Raw genomic sequence first — 22,301 nt, forward strand, 5'->3', positions numbered from 1 at the left:
ACCAAAGCCCCGTTCCAGATGGGACAAGCGATCCAAACACTCCATCCTGTGTACCAAAGCTTGCAGGAAAAGACGGGGAAGAAGACCATGACTCCTGAGAAGAGGCCCCTAGAGTAAGCAGGGTCCAGCCAGCAGCCTGGTAGAGGCCCTTCATCTTCCTCTGTGACTTGAGTCTTTGCTCTGAAATATTTGTTAACAAAACAGGAGGGTGAGCCAGCCCTCTACAAACATAAGTTTCTTAGAGACCTTAGCTGCGATGTCTGCAAACAGGAGCAACAAGGTCCCGCAGACAATAGTCATTGTCTCCAGAGGTGAATGGAAGGAATGAGAGAGCTCTGGATGTAAGTTAGGCAGGATAAACTTTAACACGTCCTTTTTCAGAGAGAGCTGGGCGACTGGTTTCTCATTTTGGAGTGGCTGCCTTGACTCCCTTCATTTGCTGTGTCCTGGGGAGTGACCACTTCCTGGCTTAATCAGATTCAAAGGTTCACTGACTGAGCTAATTGTTTCTGAACTCAACCTGCCTGGTGGCTCCAGCAGAAAGCCACATCCTCTGTGCACAATAGAGCCACATTCCCAGCAAAAGTTCCCACAAAGCAAGGCAAGGATCTCACACACACCATTACTTGTCATTTTTCGTTATATTTAATTTAAATGGTTTAAGCAAACAAGTCTTTCCTTTCCAAGTTTAATTCCATACAGTTATTTATTATTATTTTAGACAAGGTCTGGGAACTTGCTATGGAGACCAAGTTGGCCCTGAATTTTTGGGGACCTTTCTGCCTCTGTCTCCCAAGGGCTGATATTATAGGCATCATGCTCAGCTATTTTAGATTTTTTTCTGCTCTTCCAGAGGACCTGAGTTCAATTCCCCAGCATCCATTTGGTGGCTCACAACTGTCTATAACTCCAGTCTCAGGAGATCTGATATCCATTTCTAGTATCCTTGGACACCAGGCATACATGTGGTGCACACACATACATGGAGGCAAAATAACCATACACAAATAATAAATTTTAAAGTAATTACATTTATCTACTGTGTGTGTGTGTGTGTGTGTGTGTGTGTGTGTGTGTGTGTGTGTGTTGAAGGGGGATGCTCATGCCATAGTATGACAACTTGCAAAAATCAGTTCTCTTTTTCCCTCATGTTGGGTCCTGGGCTAAACTTAGTTCTTCAGGCTTGGAGGCAAGTGCTATTTCATTAGCCTAGAACATGGGTTTGAAGTCAGGCAGTTTCGTCCTCTACTAGGTTTGTGTCCTAAAGGAAGAACGAGCTACTTAATTTTTCTGAGTCTGTTGTCTATTACCTTGGGGACATTAGGCTTGACTCTTCCTGACCAGTTTGATAGAGATTCCCAAAGCGCCCTCCCACGTACAGGAGAGTGACACCTCTCACCAGTTCCCCGAATTCCCCCCAACCCTTCTGATCTATACTAGCCATTCCATGAGTTGACCCAGATTTCAAAGCTGTTGCATCCAGATACACAGAATCTGGGAAAGCTTCTCAGACTGCCTGGCATGGCCACTATGCCCTGGTCCTCTCCACACTGTGGGCTAGATTCTCCGATTGTTTTCTTTCTACACAAACTAGAGACGTTCCTGGAGGGCAGAGACCCTGTGAGTCTTCTGCTCCCGGTAAATGTGCATGGCCTCTCTGATAGCTTATGACTGCGTCTACGGAGCAGATCCACACTAGTAAATACTTGTGGGATCAGTTCATGGAAATGTTAGCTTGTCCAGTCTGCATCTGGGCCCCAGGGAGCTGCACAAGGGTAAGCATATGTGAGTTCAAGTTCACCAGAGCTAATGTCGAGGCCAGATTGTTCCCTCATGCCAGGGAAAGGGTCTGGGGAAAGACAGATTTGTCTGCATTTGTATTTGGTTGAGCTGTTTTGACTTTTTCCTTCACTTCTTATCTCAAGATCACAGCTCTGTGGTGTGCTAGCACATTCTGGGGCAGCTCACTCTCTGCTGTTTGCACGTTTGGAAAACAGACTGTTGAAATCCCCATGTTAAACAGTACACAGTGCAAAGGATGGCAAACAAAGACAGAATGTTTTCGTTTAATTTGGGGAGACTTTAAATGCCTATAACATTCTGAATTAACTCAGACGTTGTCAATATAACTTTATTAGTGATTAAAAGCTGTTACCACCAATATGACCAAGTAGAAGTGAGGTGGAACTAGGGACATCCCTTCCCCACTCCCATGATTTCCAGAGAGGCTAGACTCATGTTAACTTCGTTAAAGCAGGGACATCTTTCACTGAGAACGGAGGTGGATGTGCATCTGTTACCACCACTGGGGGAGCTCCTTCTCCTTCTTGGCACCAAATTTCTAGAACAGGAATTCGGTAAATTCTTCTAGAAGGAGGCAGAATCAAAGCCTTCCCTTCTCTCCAACCCAAAGAAACCCCAAGATCTTGGCTCAAGGAAAAATGGTGGAGGCTCTGCCAGCATTTCAATCCTAAAGAAAAAACAAACAAACAAACAAACAGACAAACAGACAGACAGACAGACAGATGAAAGCAGTGTTGGGTGTGGGAATGCCTGTAATCCCAGCACTTGGGCAGCTGAGGCCGGAGGATCAGTACTTCAAGATCAGCTTGGACTACACAGTGGATCTCTACCTCAGCCCCTCCCACAAACAAAACAAAATAAAACAAGCAAACAAAAAAGCCAACATCTGATCCAGCTCCCTCCTGTACACTGCACGCAATCGAGCAAGGGATCCTAGACTCACAAAGGCTGGATGGTGGCAGAGATACTGAGGGGCATTCTGATCCCACCATCCTGTATCTTTTAAAGTAATTCCTTAGCATGTAGTCCCTGCTAGAGTTTTAGGGTTCAAAAGGGTTCAAAGCTACAGGAGAGATTCATTTATATTAAAAAGAAAATGGCGCTTCCAAAGAGAGATGTAGTTAAAATGTATTTTCCTAGTAGTTCCAGACATCTGTCTTATTTTGAGTATTGAGGAGTAGTCACCCATATAGTAGATAGAGCACACATTCTGGTGTCAGAAAGACCTGAGTTTGTTGGCTTGGTGGCACATGTCTATAATCCCAAGGGAGGTAGAGTTAGAGGATCTGGAATTCAAGGTCACCCTTCACCATATAGCAAGTTAGAAACCAGCCACATGAGGCCTGTTTGAAAGTGGGTGGCAGTGATGGGGGTAGCCCAACAGATGAAGGGCTTGCTGCTCAAAAGTGAAGACCAGTACTGGAATCCCCAGAACTTACATGTGTGTGTGTGAATATGTGTGTGAGTGTATGTGTGTGTGTGTGTGTGTGTGTATCTGTGTGTGTTAGTGTGAGTGTCTCTGTGAATAAGTGTGTGAATGTATATATGTGTGTGTCAGTGTGGGTGTCTGTGTGTCTGTGTGTGAATGTGTGTTAGTGTGGGTGTCTGTGTCTGTGTGTGAGTGTATATGTGTGTCTGTATTAGTGTGTATGTGTGACTTTATGTGTGTGTCTATGTGTGAATGTGTGTGTTAGTGTGTGAGGAGTGTGAGTGTGTGTATGTGAATGTATGTGAGTGTATGTGTGTCTCTATGTGTGTTATTGTATGAGGAATGTGTGTGTGTGAGTGTGTGAGAGTTATGTCTGTGTGTGTGAGGAGTGTGAGTGTGTAAGGGATGTGTGTGTGAGTGTGTGAGGAGTGCATGAGTATGTGTGTGTGAGTTGTGTGTGTGTGTGTGTGTGTGTGTGTGAGTGTGTGTGTGTGTGTAAAATCCTGATATTCACTAGGCAAGATAGGGACAAGAGAAGACTATAAGAGAATTTCCTGGAATCAGTCAAATACCAAAAATTAAAAAAAAAAAATAACACTGGTAACAGCAGTGTAGTGACTGACCCCAGCAGGGTTCATCAAAGGCTATTAAAGGGAGGGAATGGTGGTGGAGTGTATGTTAGTTGCCATAGTAACACATGATCAAACTATGACCCATAACAGAACAAACCGATATCACTGCCTCCTAATACGACAGAATGGCCCACACAGGGTCACCTGCGCAGCATTTGTGCAAGAATATCTCAGTGGAATCTAACAAAAAGGAAACAATTAGATAAATTCAGGTACTAGGGACATTTTATAAATGTCTGAACTCTTCAGCGTTATTTAAGTCATGAAAAAGAATAAGAAAAATGTTAGGGCAGTTCTGGGAGTTTGAAAAATTCAAGTTAATGGAGTGTGTGGGCTCAGTGAGTTTGATGATTCGGATGGGCTGATGGTACAGGGCGCCGGTTCCTGTGCCTCCTTCAGCAGCCAGCTACAGCCTGCTTTCTACCTAACATGGTGCCTGCATGCCAGGCTCCATTGTGGAGGTACACCTCATACTTAGAAGTACCTTTTCATAGTTCCTTTCCAAAGAGCCCATTTCTCAACCATTTAAGCCTTTCTGGTGTTCACACACAGCCTGTTTCTTCTGCTTTTCCTGGTTGGTCAGTTTCAACCCTGAGTAAACTTTCTTTCTTCATAAGAGCTGGGACTAACAGAGGGCAAAGTTTTAATGTTTTTATCCCTAACTGGAAACTGCCAAATTTTAATTTTAAACCCTCCAATCTGATAGATATTTGAACCTACTTAGAGATTGCTCACCGACCTACACTTAACCTAATTCCAATTATGTCTGCTTCCAGTATATCCCCCTCAAGTGTTCTGAAATCATCTAGACTCTATCAGCCTTTCCCTGTTTTGGGGGGGCAAGACAACTTGACTGTCACCAGCAAGCTTGGACAGCTTGTCGTCTGTGTCAGCCTGGTCTTCTCAGGGCCTGGAGCAGCTGTGACTTGTGAACTAGAGTCCCCGTGTGAGCCGGTGGCAGCGACACATTGCCAGCGCCTGAGGCGTTTGGTGTCAGGGAGTTCTGAGTTCTGCTTTCTTGACTCTGGAGGTGGAAGATTTTGTTCTCGTCCACTAGATTAGTGTGTAGCTGTTTCTATCTCTCCCTCCCCCTTCCGCGCCCCTCCCTGTTGCGTGTACACGTGTGAACATTTTACCAGGTGTGTAGCACTGCTCAGTCTAAGCACACACGGGAGGAAATGCTGACACACCAAGGAACCAGAACATCGGATAAGGAGTTTACCCCCACATTCTAAAGGAACTGAATGAAGAGACTCCTCATCGCTTTGTCCACACCACTCTTACCAAAGTCTGTTTCTGTACACAGATATTCACCGCCAGGCACATGGCTTGCTGAGAAAAAGACACTAAAATAACTAAAGGTAGAAGGAGAGAGCCAGTTCCACAGAGTTATCTCTTTACCTCTGCATGTACATCATGGCATGTACCCCTGCTGATAATAATACATACTATCTCAGTTAAAGTGTGTGTGTTTGCCTGTGTGTGTGAGTGCATGTGTATGTAGGTGTGCTTGCCTGTGTGTAGGTATGTTTGCCTGTGTGTGTGCCTGTTGGTGTGCGGGTGTGTTTGTCTGTGTGTGTGTGCATGTGTGTGTAGGTGTGCTTGCCTATGTGTATGTGTGTGTGTAGGTATGTTTGCCTGTGTGTGTGTGTATGTATGTATGTGCATGCACGTATGTGAATAACTTTTAACTTTCACCTAGAGTATAGCCGAGGACCAAGCTTTTCAGTACTTCAGTCCTTGGTTTCTGCCCTACATATGAACATGGGCTTGAACATCTTCTGTATGGAAGTTTCCAGAATACAAACAAACAAAAACTTCCTGGTGGAACAAGAACAGAATAATGACCTCGCATAAGTTCTAACCCTTCCTAACCTTGGTATCCTCAGTAAAATGTGGAGCTAGGATTTGCCAGTTTCTGAGATGCTCCAAGTTTTTACAGCTTAGATCCCCGGGAACAGAGACACCTGCCCCTAAGAAGCCTTCATTTCTTGCACTGTGGTCTGGAAAGTGGAGATCAAGTCACAGAGCTCCTCTATGTACAAGACAAAGGCAGCAAGATCTGAGCACACTGGGATTGGACTAGTTTATCCTTGCTTGAGACATTTCACCCAGCATTCCGAGAAAGAAGCTTCCTGTTGACCCTGAGGGAACAGTGGCAGCCATGGTAGCCAGCAGCTACCTCTAAACACATAGTAGGTTTAGGGATGTTAGCCTCAGCCATGGGCTAATGGTTGTCTGTGCTGTAAAGAAATCAAAACATATGAGCAGACATAGAATCACTACTCTTTTCCATCTTCTTAAAAATATTTCTTTAATTTTTACTTCATGTGTATTGAAGGTTTCACTTGCACATCCATCTGTGTGCCCTGTGTGTGCAGTGCCCACAGAGGCCAGAGAAGGGCATCGGATCCCCGGGAAGGACCAGAGTCACAGATGGCTGTGAGCTGCCATGTTGGGGGAGGTGCTTTCCCCAGCTTCTTGAGAAGAGCTCAAAGGCTGGTACAGATTAGGTAGAGCAAACCTCTAGGGGAAAATTATGATTTTTTTTATTGGTTTATTTGGTTGCTGACAATTTCATACATGTATACGATATGTTCTACTTACTAGGCCCACGCCCCTCTTATTTCTCTCCTGTCCCTACCCCACCACACACCATCACAGCCCTGCCAGTCCCTTTCCTAGGCTCACGACTTTTGGTTTTGTAACCTATTTAGTTCACCATCTTTGTGACTGTTGGATTAGAAGTGTCAGTGGGGTCTGATGGGGTCCTCGATGAGTCCATGGATGAAAACAGTGATTGCTCCCTGAGTCTATTAGTAGCAAACAGTTCAGCAGTGAGGGGTAGAACCTGAGCCCTCCTCCATCCATGCCTGACTGTTGAGTGGCTCATTCTTGTGCTGACCCAGTGCAGGCATGGGCAGCTGCTGTGAGCTCATGGTTGCCACGGCTGTGTCTTGCTCAGAAGTTGAAATTTTTGCAGACATTCTCCCTGTCTTCCAGCTTTCTTTCCATTCTGATTCTTCTGCAGTGCTCTCTGAGCCTCAGAGAGGACAATGTAAATGTCTTATTGGACACCTAGAAGTTTGCGATCAATCTGGAAACAAAGCCCTTTTTCTGTGCTTTCCAAATAGTGTTAAAAATACCAGAAGCTTCAGTTTCCTGTTTTCACACAGGTGGGGAGGCCAGGCGAGGTACAGGTGTATAAATAGCTGTTCCATCCTCTCACACCAGCATCTCTGCTCAAAGCTCCCCCCACCCAGCACTCTCAAGGGGCGCTCCCACCCAGCTCTCACCCGGCTCTCACCCAGCTCTACCCACTGTTCTTTGGGCTCTAGTGTTTTTCTTGTTGTGACTGACAGACAGAAAGCAAGCGTGACACAGTTGGGGCCTGTTGGGGTCACAGTTCAAGGTGACACAGTCCACTGTGCTGAGGAAGGCGTGATAGCAACCTTGGAGGCAGCTGGCCACCCTGCACCAGCAGGCAGGAAGCAGAAGAGGATCAGAGAGGCCAGAGAGAGGGGCCAGGCTATAAATCTCTATCCCCCATACCCCTCCCCCATCCCTCCATTGACTCCCTTCCTCCCATGAGGCTCCATTTCCTAAAGGTTCTGAGACTCAGTTGGGGACCAAGCATTTGGACATATGAGCCTGGTGGGAAACATTTCATACTACGACACAGTTTTACCACACCTGATTTTAGTCTTAAAGTTCTTGGATTCTGTGTTGATTGCATGTCTTCCCCCTACTAGAGGGAAGCTCTGTGAATGCAAGGCCTTTGTTTTAGTTACTGCAGACCAAATCCAAAAACAGTGTCCAGCCTGGAGTATAGGATCTGGGCAGATTGTTGGACTGATAAACTAATAAATGAATGAATGAGACCACTGCTCCTTACAAGCACTGGTGCATCTAAGGCATCAGCCATAGAAGCCAGCTCCCCAGGTCTCCCCTGATACACATGGTACCTGGTCCCTTCAAGCCCTCCAGCCTCTTCTCTCCAAAGGCCACGTGGAAGCACAAGGGTTGTCTTGCGGAGAGCAAAGTCAGCTGGAGGACTTCACTGACACACAGCACAGGCATCACAAGAGGAAGGGCAGTGGTGACTGTGCCCGGATTGTCTTGGCCTTGCTGTGAGGGCACAAGGCATGTAACCACATTACTTGGTGTTGAACAGAAGACACAGGTCAGACTAACCTCCCAAGAGTCCAGCAAGAACTTTCACCCCAGAGAGAGAGAGGGAGAGAGGGAGGGAGGGAGGGACGGAGGGAAAGAGAGAGAGAGAGAGAGAGAGGAGAGGGGGGCTCTTATGTGCACTTCTTTCATCCATTAGCAGTGCTGATCCATGAATCAGGTCTTGCTCATGATAATCACATGGGGCTGTGAACAGTCAGTTGGTAGGCTGTTTACCTAGCAAGTACGAGCCTTGGGTTCCACCCTTCCATTGTACATTGCACAAACCTGGTGTGGTGGTACACACTTGTAATCTAAGCATTTGGGGGTGGGGTGTAGAAGCACGGGGATTAGGAGTTCAGGGTCCTCATCAGCTGTATAGTGAGTTCAAAGCCAGCCTGGGATGCCTACAATCCTGACGAGAGAGAGAGAGAGAGAGAGAGAGAGAGAGAGAGAGAGAGAGAGAGAGAGAGAGAAAAGAAGAAGAAGAAGAAGAAGAAGAAGGAGGAGGAGGAGGAGGAGGAGGAGGAGGAGGAGGAGGAGGAGGAAGGAAGGAAGGAAGGAAGGAAGGAAGGAAGGAAGGAAGGAAGGAAGAAAGAAAGAAAGAAAGAAAGAGGGAGGGAGGGAGGGAAGGGAGGGGGAATTTGACTATGTGAACTACTTCTCCCATTTTCCATACAAATGATCTCATGATCTTTTCTGAGATACAAAAGTTGATAATCTGATTATACCCTTTGTGTGTAAAGAGTTGGGTCTCACTACAAACATCACCTTTGGTGGCAGCTATGGCATCAGCATTGTATAGAAAGGCTTACAATTGTCAAGTTTCTGTCCTTGGTGGTGTTTGGTTCCACAATAGGACACAGGAGGATCTGTGAAGCTTCTAAATGACAAGATGCTTCATTTCTTCCTCACTGTCCAAAGCACACTGAAAAGCTGGGGCCCAGCAAAGCCACCTTGTCTAACAGGCAAAAAAAGTGTGTCACTAACAATGGGAAACAGGAAGGAATAAGCCAACTGAAGAGTCACAGACAGAGCCAGGGGGACATTAACAACTAGCCACACTTAGTGTGTGCTTCCATGGAGTGAATCCATAGTTAAACTCCCAAGAAAAGGCATCCCCTGGCCTCCCAGCCTCTCCTTCGAAGGGCCTCTTATTACCACACCTCTGCTGTATCTGTGTTCAGCACTAGGTGCTGCCCCACTGCTGTTTATAGACACGTTTGTCTTTGCTAGGTGGCAGGAGCCTAACCTCTCCATTATACTCTTTCAATCATCCTCTGCCAGCACATCCAATGTCCTGTTCAGCCTCTGAATAGAGGAGGCATGACATACTAATCCACTGAACAGCAGCCCTGGAAGGAATGATCCACACATGCTAGGAAAGGCTACTCCACAGTTAGACTTTTGTAATTGTCCTAATTCAAATATTTACTTAAACTCTGTCTTTATAAGGGGAATGACATTGTCAGCTGCATGTTTCCTGGAACTGACCGTCTACCGCAAGGCCACAGATAAAGCTTGTTTATGGAAAAAAAAATATGAAAAAAAAGACCCTGTTCTTTGGGGTTTATACTCCCACACATACTTGAGTGGCAGAGAGGACAGTGTTCCAGGAGCCTTCCCTCTCCTAATGAGAGGCAGAGATGCTTCATTCCATGCGGGGATGGGTGCACCAGGACTCAGACAACTCGTCAGTGGCTTTTCTCACTGCTGGGACCTGACACGCTGCAGATGCAGTGTGAGCAAAGATGCCTTTGTCTTGGCTGATATGTGAGGGACTCAGGACCATCACAGCAGGGAATGCATGGTGACATGAGGGGACATGCTCTGTCACCTTGTCATCTACCTACAGCCAGGACGCAGTGACAAATGCTGGCCCTCAGGTGACTTTCACCTCTTAACTGAATCTTGGGACCCTAATCCATGGAATGGTGTCACTCACATTTAGGGTGGATCTTCTCACCTTAATTAATTCAATGTAGAAGCTTCCAGATATACTCAGATATTTGCCTCCTCGGTGTTCTGGATCCTGACAAGTTGGCAATATTAACCACCACAGAGAGTTTAGGAAGACAGCAAATTCTCAGTTCACCTTTAAGTTTTAAAGAGCCAGCTAGTTGTAGTTCTTCAAACCAGATGAGGCAGGAGAATGGCTGTGAACCCTCGTCTACAGTGTCTCAGAGAAGCAAGTAAACAAATGGACAATTGAACAACAACACGTTTTTCAGACTCAAAAGTCTGTGTTTCTACTGGGCGGTGGTGGTGCACGCCTTTAATCCCAGCACTCAGGAGGCAGAGCCAAGCGGATCTCTGTGAGTTTGAGGCTAGCCTGGGCTACCAAGTGAGATCCAAGATAGGCACCAAAACTACACAGAGAAACCCTGTCTTAAAAAAACAAAACAAAACAAGTCAGTGTGTCAGCATAAGACCCTGGCGTCGCTCCTTGGTTCTGTGGAGTTAGATAAACTCAGGTAGGTTGTCATAAAACTGGCCTGGTGGCATACACCTGTGACCTCAGCACTCTGGAAGTTGGGGCAGCGCGGTGGGAAGGTCACCCTTAAGAATGGGGAACTGAGCCACAGGCCAGCCTAGAATAGATGAGATAAAGATGTGAGGGTGGGATGAGGGAGGGAGGGAGGCAGGGGGGCATGAGGGAGGGAGGGATGTGGAAAGACTGAAATCTTAATTTCATTGCGGAGCTTGGAGGACAAGGGAAGGGAGCTGTGAAGAGTTAGCTGCTGGGACCACAGCACAGTCCCTTCAGTCTGTCCTAAAGAGAGGATTTCTTCTCATTTTTATAGTGCTGGCCTAAGGGTTGATGGAAATAAATAGTTAAAATCTGGCTCTTTCACAGAATGTTCTCCCGGCTCTCTCCGGCCCCAGACGCGGCCCTTCCTTTCTGAACATTTATTCACTTCTATCGTTTGACCATAGAACGGTGTGCTGGGGTACTTGGTGGTGATCATTCAGGACATTTAGAAATGGACTAGGCTTTGTTGTCTCCATGCCGTCCTTGTGCGTTCTTTCCCTGGTCCCCACAGCCCGGACACACACATGCACAGAGAAGGGACGCAGAGATTGTAGTCAATCCCTCCACACTGCTTTCATGATGTGGCTATCAAAGGTGGGCAAAAGCAGCCAGAGGTCAACTCCTGACCCCTGCTCTCTTCAGCCTCCAGGAAGAGATGCTTATGTATCCATCAAATTATCGATTTCCTGAAAGAACGGGGAAAGAATTTCTGAAAGAATTCATTTTGGAGATAAATGGAAGATTAATGAGAGAGAATACAAATTGAGTAGGCTGTGCCTGCTTGAATAATGTGACTTCTGCACAGCTAGGTGCTCACAGGGGAAAGAAATGTTGAAGCAGGGATCGGGAAATGGTAAAGTCTATGCTACTAAAGCTCGTGAACCCTGGTGTGGCGGTTTGGAAGAAAATGGTCCCAAAAGGGAGTGGTACTATTAGGAGGTGTGGCTTTGTAAGAGAGGGTGTGGCCTTATTGGAGGAAGTGTGTCACTGTGCAGACAGGCTTTGAGCTCTCATATGTGCTCACGTTACATACAGTGTCTGAGGCCATTTTCTGTTTCCTACAAGTCAAGACATAGGACACTCCTTCTCCAGCACCATGTCTGCCTGCATGCCACCATGTCACACCATGATGACAATGGACTAAACCTCTGAATGTAAGTCACCCTAATTAAATGGCTTCCTTTTATAAGACTTGCCATGCTCATGGTGTCTCTTCACAGCAATAGGAACCCTAACTAAGACCCCTGGTTGGGATCCCTGGCACCCACATGGAAGCCAGAGACAGCGGCTTGTGTGTTTAACCCAGGACTGAGCCAGCAGAAGCAGGATGTGACCCCTAGGGCTCTCTGCTCAGCCAGGGTAACAGAACCTGTAAGAGACCCTGTCTCTAAAACCAGATAGGAAGCAATCAAGGGGGCATCTGACACTGACCTCTGGCTTCCACACATGCACACACCTAGGCACATATCTGTGGGCTCCTACACACAACACACATAAAAAATCCTGTGAAAAGAGACTTATATTTACACATAGGACACATCCACAAATTACCAAATATTTCCTCTCAGGTGTTCTTTCTGCTAAATCGATCCAAGTTGTACAAATCCTGGTGTGTGGGCTTTTAAATGTCACCAATTAATCTCTTCCATCCCTTTCTATCCACCAGCAGGTTTCATTTAGATAATTCCAGGTGGTGACTTGAGTCTTAGTCACTATTAAAAGTTAGTTACAGTATGATTTGACAACAATTTTTCAATTTTATTCCAAATTTGAGACAAAATTTTGTCTGCTAACAGTGAAACAAACTCCAAAATTCTCTCCTGTTGCCTCATTGTTTGATTATCCTCTTCCCTCGTAGTGAATTTTATAAATACTGAAAAGAAACATGAGCCGGGTGGTGGTGGTGCAAGCCTTTAATCCCAGCACTTGGGAGGCAGAGGCAAGTGGATCTCTGATCTCTGTGAGTTCGAGGCCAGCCTGGGCTACCAAGTGAGTTCCAGGAAAGGCGAAAAGGTACACAGAGAAACCCTGTCTCAAAAAAACAAACAAACAAAAAAGATGAAAGAAAGAAAAGAAAAAAGAAAAGAAACATGTTCTGTGCTACAGAGGCAAGGCTACACACATGTTAACCCAAGCTGCAGTCCCCAGAAGACATCCATTTCAGGACACATGGAATTCTCCTACTTCCTTGATTCAGAAAAAAGAAATTCCAAAATCCAGTGACATGCATTGGGCCCTATGAAACCATGGATGGATTTGGTGTGTCTCTAGTCCTAATGACTGAATCCAGAGCCTCCTGCACATTTGGCCAAGACTCTGCCCCTGCGCCACACCCCACACCCAACCAAGGATTTAATACGAGTTCAACCCAGGGACTGCTTGATGTCAGATACAAATGAAATCTACAAATCATAGACTTTAGTGATGAGAACCAACCATGTTATCACAGATCCTACTACAGGGGCCTGAGGTGCTTGGGCAGTAAAGGTACCTGCTGCCAAGACTGGGCACCTCAACTGGGTCTCTGGGATCCATACGGTGGGAAGAGACAACTGACTCCTGAAAGCCGTCCACACTGGGGCCATGGTACATTTATGCCTCAGCTCCACACCAAATAAGTAAAAAATTTTAAAATATATGTACACAAAGAAAGAAAAAACTTCATAGAATTATGCATTATCCAAGTACTTTTTTTTTCCCAGACAGGGTCTCAGGTGGCATAGTAGTGCATTTCTTTAATCCCAGCATTTGGGAAGCTGAGTACGAAGCCAGCCTCATCTACCTAGTGAGTTCCAGTACAGCCAGAGCTGCACAGTGAGACACTGTCTCAAAAACAAACAAACAAATGAAGAGAGACAGGGTCTCATGTAGCTCAGGCTAGCCTTGAAGTCCCTATGTACCTGACTCGATCATCTGGTTTCAACCACCTGAGTTCTGGAACTGTGGGCATGAACTACCAGGAGTAATTCTTGGGAGTGTTTCTGGGTTGTTAGGTGAACCAAGGACTTCATCACGCTAGGTAAGCCCTCCACCAACTGAGCTACACCCAAGCCTATATTGGATCTTGTTAAGTGAAATTTCCCATTTAAGGAATGACGAATAGATTTATTAAACTCTATACTTATTATAATTTAACATCTTAGACATTTTTACCTAATTTTCTGCTTTATTGAAACCATTATAAATATTTAATCGGTCATTTTCATGCAGTTTCTACCTGCAAATTTAATGAACACAAGTATTTAAAATTCCCACATAAGTTGTTCAATGGTACTTCACTAAGGACTGTTCCCTGGGTGTTTGGCTCCTCCTCCAAGCCCCAAAACTAAGGGAATATGAGCACAGTCAAAAGGAGAGAGTTGGGTATTGTGGCTCATGCCTGCGGAGGCAGGAGGGTCACAACTTCCTGGTCTATAGTGTGAGGACTAAGACAGAATGACAGAGATGTGTGGGGGGAGAGAAGAGAGGAGAGGGGAGGGGAGGAGGGGAGGAGAGGGGAGGGGAAGGGAGGGGAAGGAAGAAGAGGAGGGGGGAGGGGGAGAGGGGAGGGGAGGGGAGGAGAGGAGAAGAGGAGGGGAGGGGGGAGGGGAGGGGGGAGAGGAGAGGAGAGGGGAGGGGAGGGAGGGGAGGAGAGGAGAGTAATGGAAGGGAAGGGAAGGGAGGGGAGGGAAGGGAAGGGAAGGGAAGGGAGGAGAGGGGAAGAGGGCAGTAGGGGTGAGGAGGGCTACTTTCTTCAGCGGTATAGCACTGGAAAGTTACCTATGCTTTTTTGAACAGGGTTCATTCAGCATGTGGCCCAGATGCTGTTGAATTCATGTTCTTGCTTCAAAATTCCAAGTGTTGGTATTACTAGGATACATTAACATGCTCATGCCAAATGTCCCTGGTAAAGACTGATTTGGGTTTTGTTTTCATACATGTCTATATGCAAGTGTGTGTGGGCACGCGCACGAGCGGGGGGTACTTACAGCGGCCAGAAGACAGGCATTAGATCCCCTGGAGCTAGAGTTACAGGTGGTTGTGAGCAGATAGATGTGGGTGCTGAGAACCAAACTTCAGTCCTCTAGAAGAACACAAGCACTCTTAACTGCTGAGGCATCTCTCCAGTCCCTCAAATATTACTGAAATTAGGTCCCTGTGGTCTGTAGGACAGAGGAGGCTGAGTGCTGGCTTTACATTAAAAGAATGAACAATGTGAGCTAGTCACAACGCAATTTCAGCACTTGGAAGTTAGAAGCAGAAGCAGCAGGAGCTCAAGGTGATCTTCAACTACAGAGTGAGACTGAGGCCAGCCTGGGATACATGAAGTGTGCGTAAGGGCAGCCCAGTTCATGGCCCCAAAGAGACCATCGAAGACCGTGGATGTCCAGAATGCAACAGCAAGGTTTATTGTTTAAGTTTACAAGTCTAGACAGGGAACTCGTTCCTACACCAATACAGTGAGGCAGGGAGGAGTTGCTCTTTCTTTTGTGGCTAGCTATTTAAAGGCTAAAACTGCAAGCCCTTCAGGACAGTTGGGGGGATTGGCTTGGGTGTTACTGGGATTGGTTTATATTTATCTCTGCTTTCTTTTAATTGGGTGAGGGTATGTAACCTTTGAATTTACTGGTTGGGGGTCACGTTTATCATTTGGGGGGCTGTCTGGGACAAGTCCCAGGCTTTGTCCTTGGGCTGCCATGGGGGCTGGCTGGTCTAGCATGTACTGACTGTGGGGACTGGCTCAGTGGTCCAGACTCTGTCCTTGACTCACGCACATAGCTCTAAGTTGGTGATGGGACCCAGACAGTAAACCACTGGCTGAACCTTGAGCAGTCAGAGTATGTGCAGAAAGGGAGCTACTGTAAGGACTATATCTTTTGTTCATGACCCTCCCAGAAACTGCTTGCTCAAATCTCAGGAAACTGAAATTGAGGCCTGATCTCTGAGAAAAGACTGAGCAGCCTGTTATGGCATCTGCTTGGTCCTTTCAGTAACCATCTTTCATTCTGCAATTGAAAGGATCAGTGTTTGGATCCCAGTATCCATGTAACAAGCTGGTCATCCTGCAAACACCTTGTAACTCCAGCTCAAAGGGGAGCAGAGGCAGGAGGGTTAGGGCAATGCCAGCTTCCAACAAAGCTCAGAAAAACCTGAGCTCTGGGTTCAGGGTGAAATGCTACCTCAAAGGAATAGGCAGAGTGATAAAGGATGCCTGGCACTCTTTTTATCTGAGTTCATGAAAAGTTTTCATGCCTGTACACACACTTGGGTGGACATAGATAAAACACAAAAAAATGTTAATGATATCCTTCTGATTAGCATGCAAAGTAGGAATTGAAAATTGGGATAAAATACAAGTGTGAAATCAGATCACACACCAGCACCTCTTAGTCCCCTCACACTGGGGCAGGCTGTCCTTGCTTGTGAGATGGTGTTCAACTACACCCAGACCTTTTGCACTTATTCTCCAGTGCACATTCACCAGAACTCTGACCCGAAAACGCTTTCCTGTTTCATTCCTCGTCTCCCTGCAAGTCAGTGGGGTGTGACTAGCACTCTGAGCCTCAACTGTGACTGTCTTCTAGATAGTTTTCCTTACAAGGTCACTTTTTGTCCATTGAACTCAGTCGACAGCGTGGCTTTCTGCATTTTTACACAACAATGCTCAGCCCCAGGCATAAAAACGTTTTGAGTTTTACGTTCATGTTGGAGTTACTGTTACTTGAGTCAGAATCTCAGGCAGCCCACGTGGTTCTCAAAACTGTATGTAGCCTAGGATGATCTTGAACTCCTCATGTTGGAATTGCAGGCTTAAGCCACCATGCCTGGGTCAAGCTCAAATTTCAATTTTTTTTTTCACATTTTATCAGTTTAAAAACATCTTAATTTCACAGTATTTTATTATTTAGTTGTATCAAAATTTACATAAACATAATTATAAAATTTTTATGTGACTTCTACTTTTATGATACTATAATTAATATTCTTTTTCCTTCTTCCTTCCCCTCCCTCCCCTCATTCCATGTCTTCTTGCCTTTCCTTCCTCTCTCCTTCTTTCTCTCTTATTTTATTGAGGCAGGGTCTTATTATGCCCATGGGTGGTCTTCAAGTCACCTTGTGGCCAACCCTAATCCTTATGACTGCTCTGCCTGCAACTCTCAAGTGCTGGATTACAGGTTTGTGCTATCAACATTGGCATAATCTTAATTCTTTTATGAATTACTAGCTACTACCTTAGTATTAAAAAAAATCCCACAATTAAGATTTTTTTAGACAAAAGGCTAAGAAAAAATATCTTAAAGTATTGCTACATTAGCTTGAAGAACTTTCCAAATACAGAACGGTCCAAAATAATAGGTTTCACTTTATTTATATTTATATTTATCTCTTTTTTTTGTCTGCTTGTTTTGTTGACTTTTTTGTTTTGATAGAGTCTCTCTAATATGTAGCTTTGGCTGTCCTAGAACCTCACTATGTAGACCAAACTGGCCTGGAACTCAGAGATTCACCTGCCTCTGCCTCCTTAGTACTGCGATTAAAGGTGTGCACCACCATGCCTGGCCTATTTATTTTATATATATTTGAGGCAAAGTTTTACACTGTAGCCTAGGCTGGCCTGGAATTCCAGTTAATCCTCCTGCCTCAGCCTCTGGAGTGCTAGAATTGCAGGCCTGAGCTGCCAAGCCTGGACGCTCAAACCTTTCATACATGTTCCTGGGTTCCTGGGTTCACCTCTCCAGGCCCTGTTCCTGCCAGTCCCTGTCTTTTCCTACTTTCACATTGTTTATTTTCTTGAATTTTTTTTTTTTTCAATTTCTGTGTCTGTGTCTGTGTCTCTGTGGGCAGATGCCCACAGACTCCAGAAGAGACATTGATTGCTCACAAGCTAGATTTACCAGCAATGGTGAGCCATCTAATGTAGGTATTAGGAACTGAACTCTGGGTCTCTGAAAGAGCATCAAGCGTTCTTACCTGCAGAACCATCTCTCCAGTTCCCCCATTTTTAAAAAATAAAATCCAGGCTCTATGTATGAAAGAAACCATGCAATCTAGGGGCTTAAGTACATTTGTTAAAAAGCACCGATTCCTCCTCCCTTGGGTCCATGAGGTCTGCAAGCAGGTGATAGCCAGGCATCTGTGCCTGCATGTGGTTACTGAATACCTAGGGTTTGGGGATTGCACTATGTCTGGCATGGGATATCTGGAAGGAAAAGTCTACATACACTATGCTCTTATGTCTGTTAACTTTATTCCTCTAAGACAGAATTCTATCAGTACAGCTACAGCTTCATCAGGCATTCAGGATGAGAATAAATATAGACACACCAAGCTCTATATCCATCTGCTTTATTTCTCTGGAATGAAATCCTGTCTCCATAACTTTAGTTCTGTCCAGTTCTGCTGACTCCTATGCTTCCAGCCTCATCTTCGTCCTCCATTTCCTCATTCTCCATTTCCACTACTCTCTACTACGGCTCTCAGAAAACTCTACCTGAGATCTAGAACTCCTGTCTTCCTCTCTTTTTTCTCACCATGCCATTCTGTCCATTTCTACAGAAAATGCCTGTCCTCCTCTTCCTGGCCACACAGTTCTCTGCCCCTTCAGGAATGTTCCTCCACTCTATCTTCCACCTTGATATGTAAAAACCTCTTTTGTTCTCAGTCAATTGCTCTGGAGAGCCCCTAGGCCTCAAGGCAAGGAGATGGTCTGAGCTTCAGTTGCACAAGAAGCAAAGCTATGTGTCTCCAGGCAGCTAGTCTCCTAGGCTCAGCAGGGGAGTCAGTCACCTAGAAGTTCAGCAGGTCTGGAAATATTTGGACATGCAAAAATTTCATAGTAGAAGACAGCTGGAGTATTAAAGGCTGGTCAGCACCAAATAGTTATAATAAATGGTTTGCCTCTTGATAGACCCTTGGCTGATCAAAGTATAGCTTTAATACACAGCTAAATTTCTATAATATATTCTTGTGGCCTGCAAGATGTGGCATCTGTCTCCTTGAGTGTGTGTCAGTCTTCTGCATCACTCTATAAAGGCATAAGAATCATGAGGGAGTGTCTGTTAACCCAACCTATCTCATCCCCCTTCAGAGCGGATGACACAAATATGCCATTGTCCTGAACCAGCTTCCAGAGCAATCTCTCAGCTTCCAGAATCAGTGCAATCAGCAGGACAGACATTTCTCAAGTAAGAACACTCATATGTGAGCAGGAGGCTGCACCCTGAGCACAGCAACCTGGAGGAACTGATATGAAATCACAACATGCCCACACAGTTAGGCATGCCCGCACAGTTGGGCATGCCCGGTGGACCTAGACATTCCCGCCTAGTTATTTCTGGTTCAAAATAGCCATTTCTGGGTCAAAACATCTTGCATGACTAGGACTCTGTGGCTTTACATGGTTGCGTAAAGCATGCGCAGCCATGTAATCTACGTGCATGTTTCTGTACACATGTGCGGCCCACCCTTTAAAAAGCTGGAGCCATTTTTGCACTGGTCTCTTCTCTTCTCTCTCCCCCTTTTTCTTGACCATGTGTGTGTTTCCCACAGGCCTGTCACGTCTGTCTCTTCCTATCTTACCTTAATAAACAACTCTTCTGTGGATTTGTTGTGTTTTGGGATGTTTCCTCACAGGGTAAGAGAGCCAAATAACTAACATTCTGGTGTCATGATGGAAAGGGCGCTTCCAGGTGTCCTGCGCCTGGAAACCCAGGAACTGGGGACTCTGCTCCACACAGACCGAGGACTCTGTTCTGTTTGCGACAGACCACTGTCCATTCGCCTGGCCGCACAAACTTGCATCCAACACCGCTCCTCTGATTGGTCAGTTTTCCCCTTTTCAGGTAGCATAAATTGTTTCCTGAATCTGTGAGAATGACTATTGAGTGTCCAGCACCTCACTGGTTATTCTTGAAACTGGGGGAACCCCCGCCCATGGTCTTCACTGACTATGGTCAGCCCCGACCGCAGGCCTAAATTTCCAGCCATCTCCCACATCTGGAGCTTGAGATATTTCTCACAATTGGGGTGCGTCCTGGGGCTGTGTGAAGCCAGGGAATCCTTGCTTCACACCGTGGGGTCCCTGCTTCTCAGCTGATGAGTGGGTGAAGCAGCTTGTACCCGGGATCCATCCTTGGCCTCAGGGATGCCTGGGGGTCTTGGCTCACATCTGTTCCTTCAGCTCCTCTTCTGGATTCTTCTTTGGCAGCAGCCATTTCCAAAGGCCTTGCTCTGGCTCCAACTTTCTTTCCCCCTTCTCTCTTCCCTCTTCCCTCCACAGGGTCTCTCTGTCTGTCTGTCTGTCTGTCTGTCTCTCTCTCTCTCTCAATAAAGCTCTAGAAAGGTAACCATGGCTTGTGATTCTTCAGCCAACCAGCACGCACCTCGGGCTCGCCGCTGTGGACAGTGGCCAGCCATGAGAAGTGTGGCTTTCCACTACTGATACTGCCATGATTTTTCACAGTGAGTCTGCTGTTCTCACAGCTGAAGTCTGAGCTATATCTTTGTGATGGATACCTCGGGGGTTGTCCTTGGGCTGTGCTGGCAATGGCAGGCACATTTTTGCTCCCGAAGAGAAGGAGCAAAAATGGTGTCTGGGGTCTACTGGGTGGACCAACGGCAGTGCAGTTGCAGATCTTCCCACCCCTTGATGAAAAGGGGGGGGGGGGACTTGAGCTGATCTTAGATCTCACTTCATTTTCAGGACACCTGAGTTGAAGTCTGATCCTGGATTTTTTATTTTTATTTTTTATTTTTTATTTTCCACTCAGCTGCAGCCATGGGACAGGGGGCGGATACCACCCACTTACATTGGCGGATGGGGCGGGTACCAGTAAATCTGGCCACTTAACAGCTTTGCGGTACCGGTAAACCTGACCGCATAACAGTGTGGCGGGTACTTCAGCCATCCTAACGGGAAAATAAGAGTTGCTTTATCTCCAAGCTTTCTGCTAAAGCTCTAAACCCTTTCCTTCCCCACTTCTGCATCAGCCACGTGCAACCTTTTCTTTCTGATTTCTATACCAGTAGTGGGCGGGCTTGGGCGGTTTCTAAGACTCTCTCCCTAACTCACCTTAACTCCGCCCACTCATTCTCAAACTGCCTGGAGAAGCACAGACAGGTCTAAAAGCAGCTGAGATCTAAACAATTAATTTTACAATAATCAGGATGGCTCCTAAGGGGGAAAATCAGCTTATAGCCTCAGACAAGTCTTCCAAAAGGATCAGTTTACAGTCTGCCTACTGGCAGATCTTCCAAAAGCTGTCCTTAAGCCACTAATCATCAGGAAAAAAAATTCAGGACACGGAGTAAAATCCGACTCTTGTTCCCAGCTAAAAGTTGAGTATCTGGAGAGCAAGGCTCCTGACCCCACGGGCAAAAGACTCATCTGTGGCGTTTAAGGTGTGCCAGGAAAGAGATAAAAGCCTGAAAACAAAATTGCCAAGTGCTGGCACTCACTGACTCCCAAAAGGTGTTGGGTCCCTGTTTTAAGTGAAAAAGGCCACGGGCTAGCGAATGCCCTGCCAGGCCATCAACAGCCTTGTTAAAGGTGCAGCCTAGAAAGACAACCAGTCAGCTGACTGCCCCCAGGCGCCAAGATGCATGGGTACATCAAGCTAAGACCTCTAGCAAACCTAGGCTTGGCTACAGACACAGCAGGGAATCCAGAACTCAGCAGGGAAGCGATACGTTTCATTCCTTCTGGACACCAGAGCCACTGACTCAGTCCTGGGAGTTTTAGGATGTCATTCTTCCTTTCTATTGTCGGGTACAGAGGACAGCCTTACTTACCTCATTCATAGTTACTTAATGAGAAAGATTTCCAACAAAGATAAGAGCTCATTGTCTCACTTCTAAGTTACCACCTGTGTTTCTCATGTGTGTACAGACAGGGCTATGACCTTTGCCTTGTCCCTAATTTAAAAAAAAATAAGTTCTCATGCACTCTCAAGCTTCAGAGGACATCAGGATCCACTGCCTTGTCACCAACTCCAGAGGAATAAGGTATCACCCCTTCCTTTCCCAACTAGGGCCACACAGAGCCAGAGGCAAAAGGACCATCAAAATATCCAGGCGTTAAGGATATAACAGTCTATCACTGTTCAATACTCAGCAACTGATCACTTGTGTTTCCTAAATGCTAAACTAATAAAACAAACAGGTGCCTTAAATAAACTACCTTGAATAAGGCTTGTCTCAGGTAAAAATTAAGCAGAGTACTAAAACACCATAATAATTAATTTTATCACACCCACTGAAAGGCCATTGTAAGGGAAACAAGGGCCCACCCACTAGCTCTGCTAATTGCAGATTCAGTGGGAAATACTGTACTCTGCCCCCACGCCCCATATCAGAAAAGTTAGCCCACCATGCTGTGCTAACAGGATGCTTGCCAATTAACCCCTGGGGTTGTGTTTGCAAGATAAATTGCTTGAGAAGAATGCTTGCCAAATAACCCCTTGCTAGATAAGCTTGGAATTCGTTTACCTACCCAGACTCTGAGAAAGACCGTGGAGACATCTGGCGTCTAGGTGTCTACACTCTGGGTGACCCCACTCCCCTGCCCTGGTAGAACTGCCTCATAAAAGGCCTGTGAGCCTTAAACTCGGGGTCACCAGCTACTCCTCGCGCTGGTGCCCCATGAGCTAGTGCTAAAATAAAGCTTCATTTGTGACCCGATATCGGAGTGAAGCTCTCTGTTTTGTATGCCGACCCTAACATTTGGAGGTCCCACCGAGATTGGTAAGGACGGTGG

At 46.0% G+C, this 22,301-nt stretch overlaps 1 protein-coding gene across 1 annotated transcript in view; it reads right to left on the reverse strand.

Annotated features, from left to right (window-relative positions):
- Positions 1 to 154, reverse strand: part of Tmem212 (transmembrane protein 212) — a 30,899-nt gene extending 30,745 nt beyond the window's left edge. Inside the window, 2 exon segments of the mRNA XM_036189496.1 lie at positions 3 to 106; positions 109 to 154. Of these exon segments, the coding sequence (XP_036045389.1) occupies positions 3 to 106; positions 109 to 154 (150 nt within the window).
- Between the last annotated feature and the right edge of the window lie 22,147 nt (positions 155 to 22,301).

This window comes from Onychomys torridus, chromosome 6 (assembly GCF_903995425.1).
Source record: "Onychomys torridus chromosome 6, mOncTor1.1, whole genome shotgun sequence".
NCBI lineage: Eukaryota > Metazoa > Chordata > Mammalia > Rodentia > Cricetidae > Onychomys > Onychomys torridus.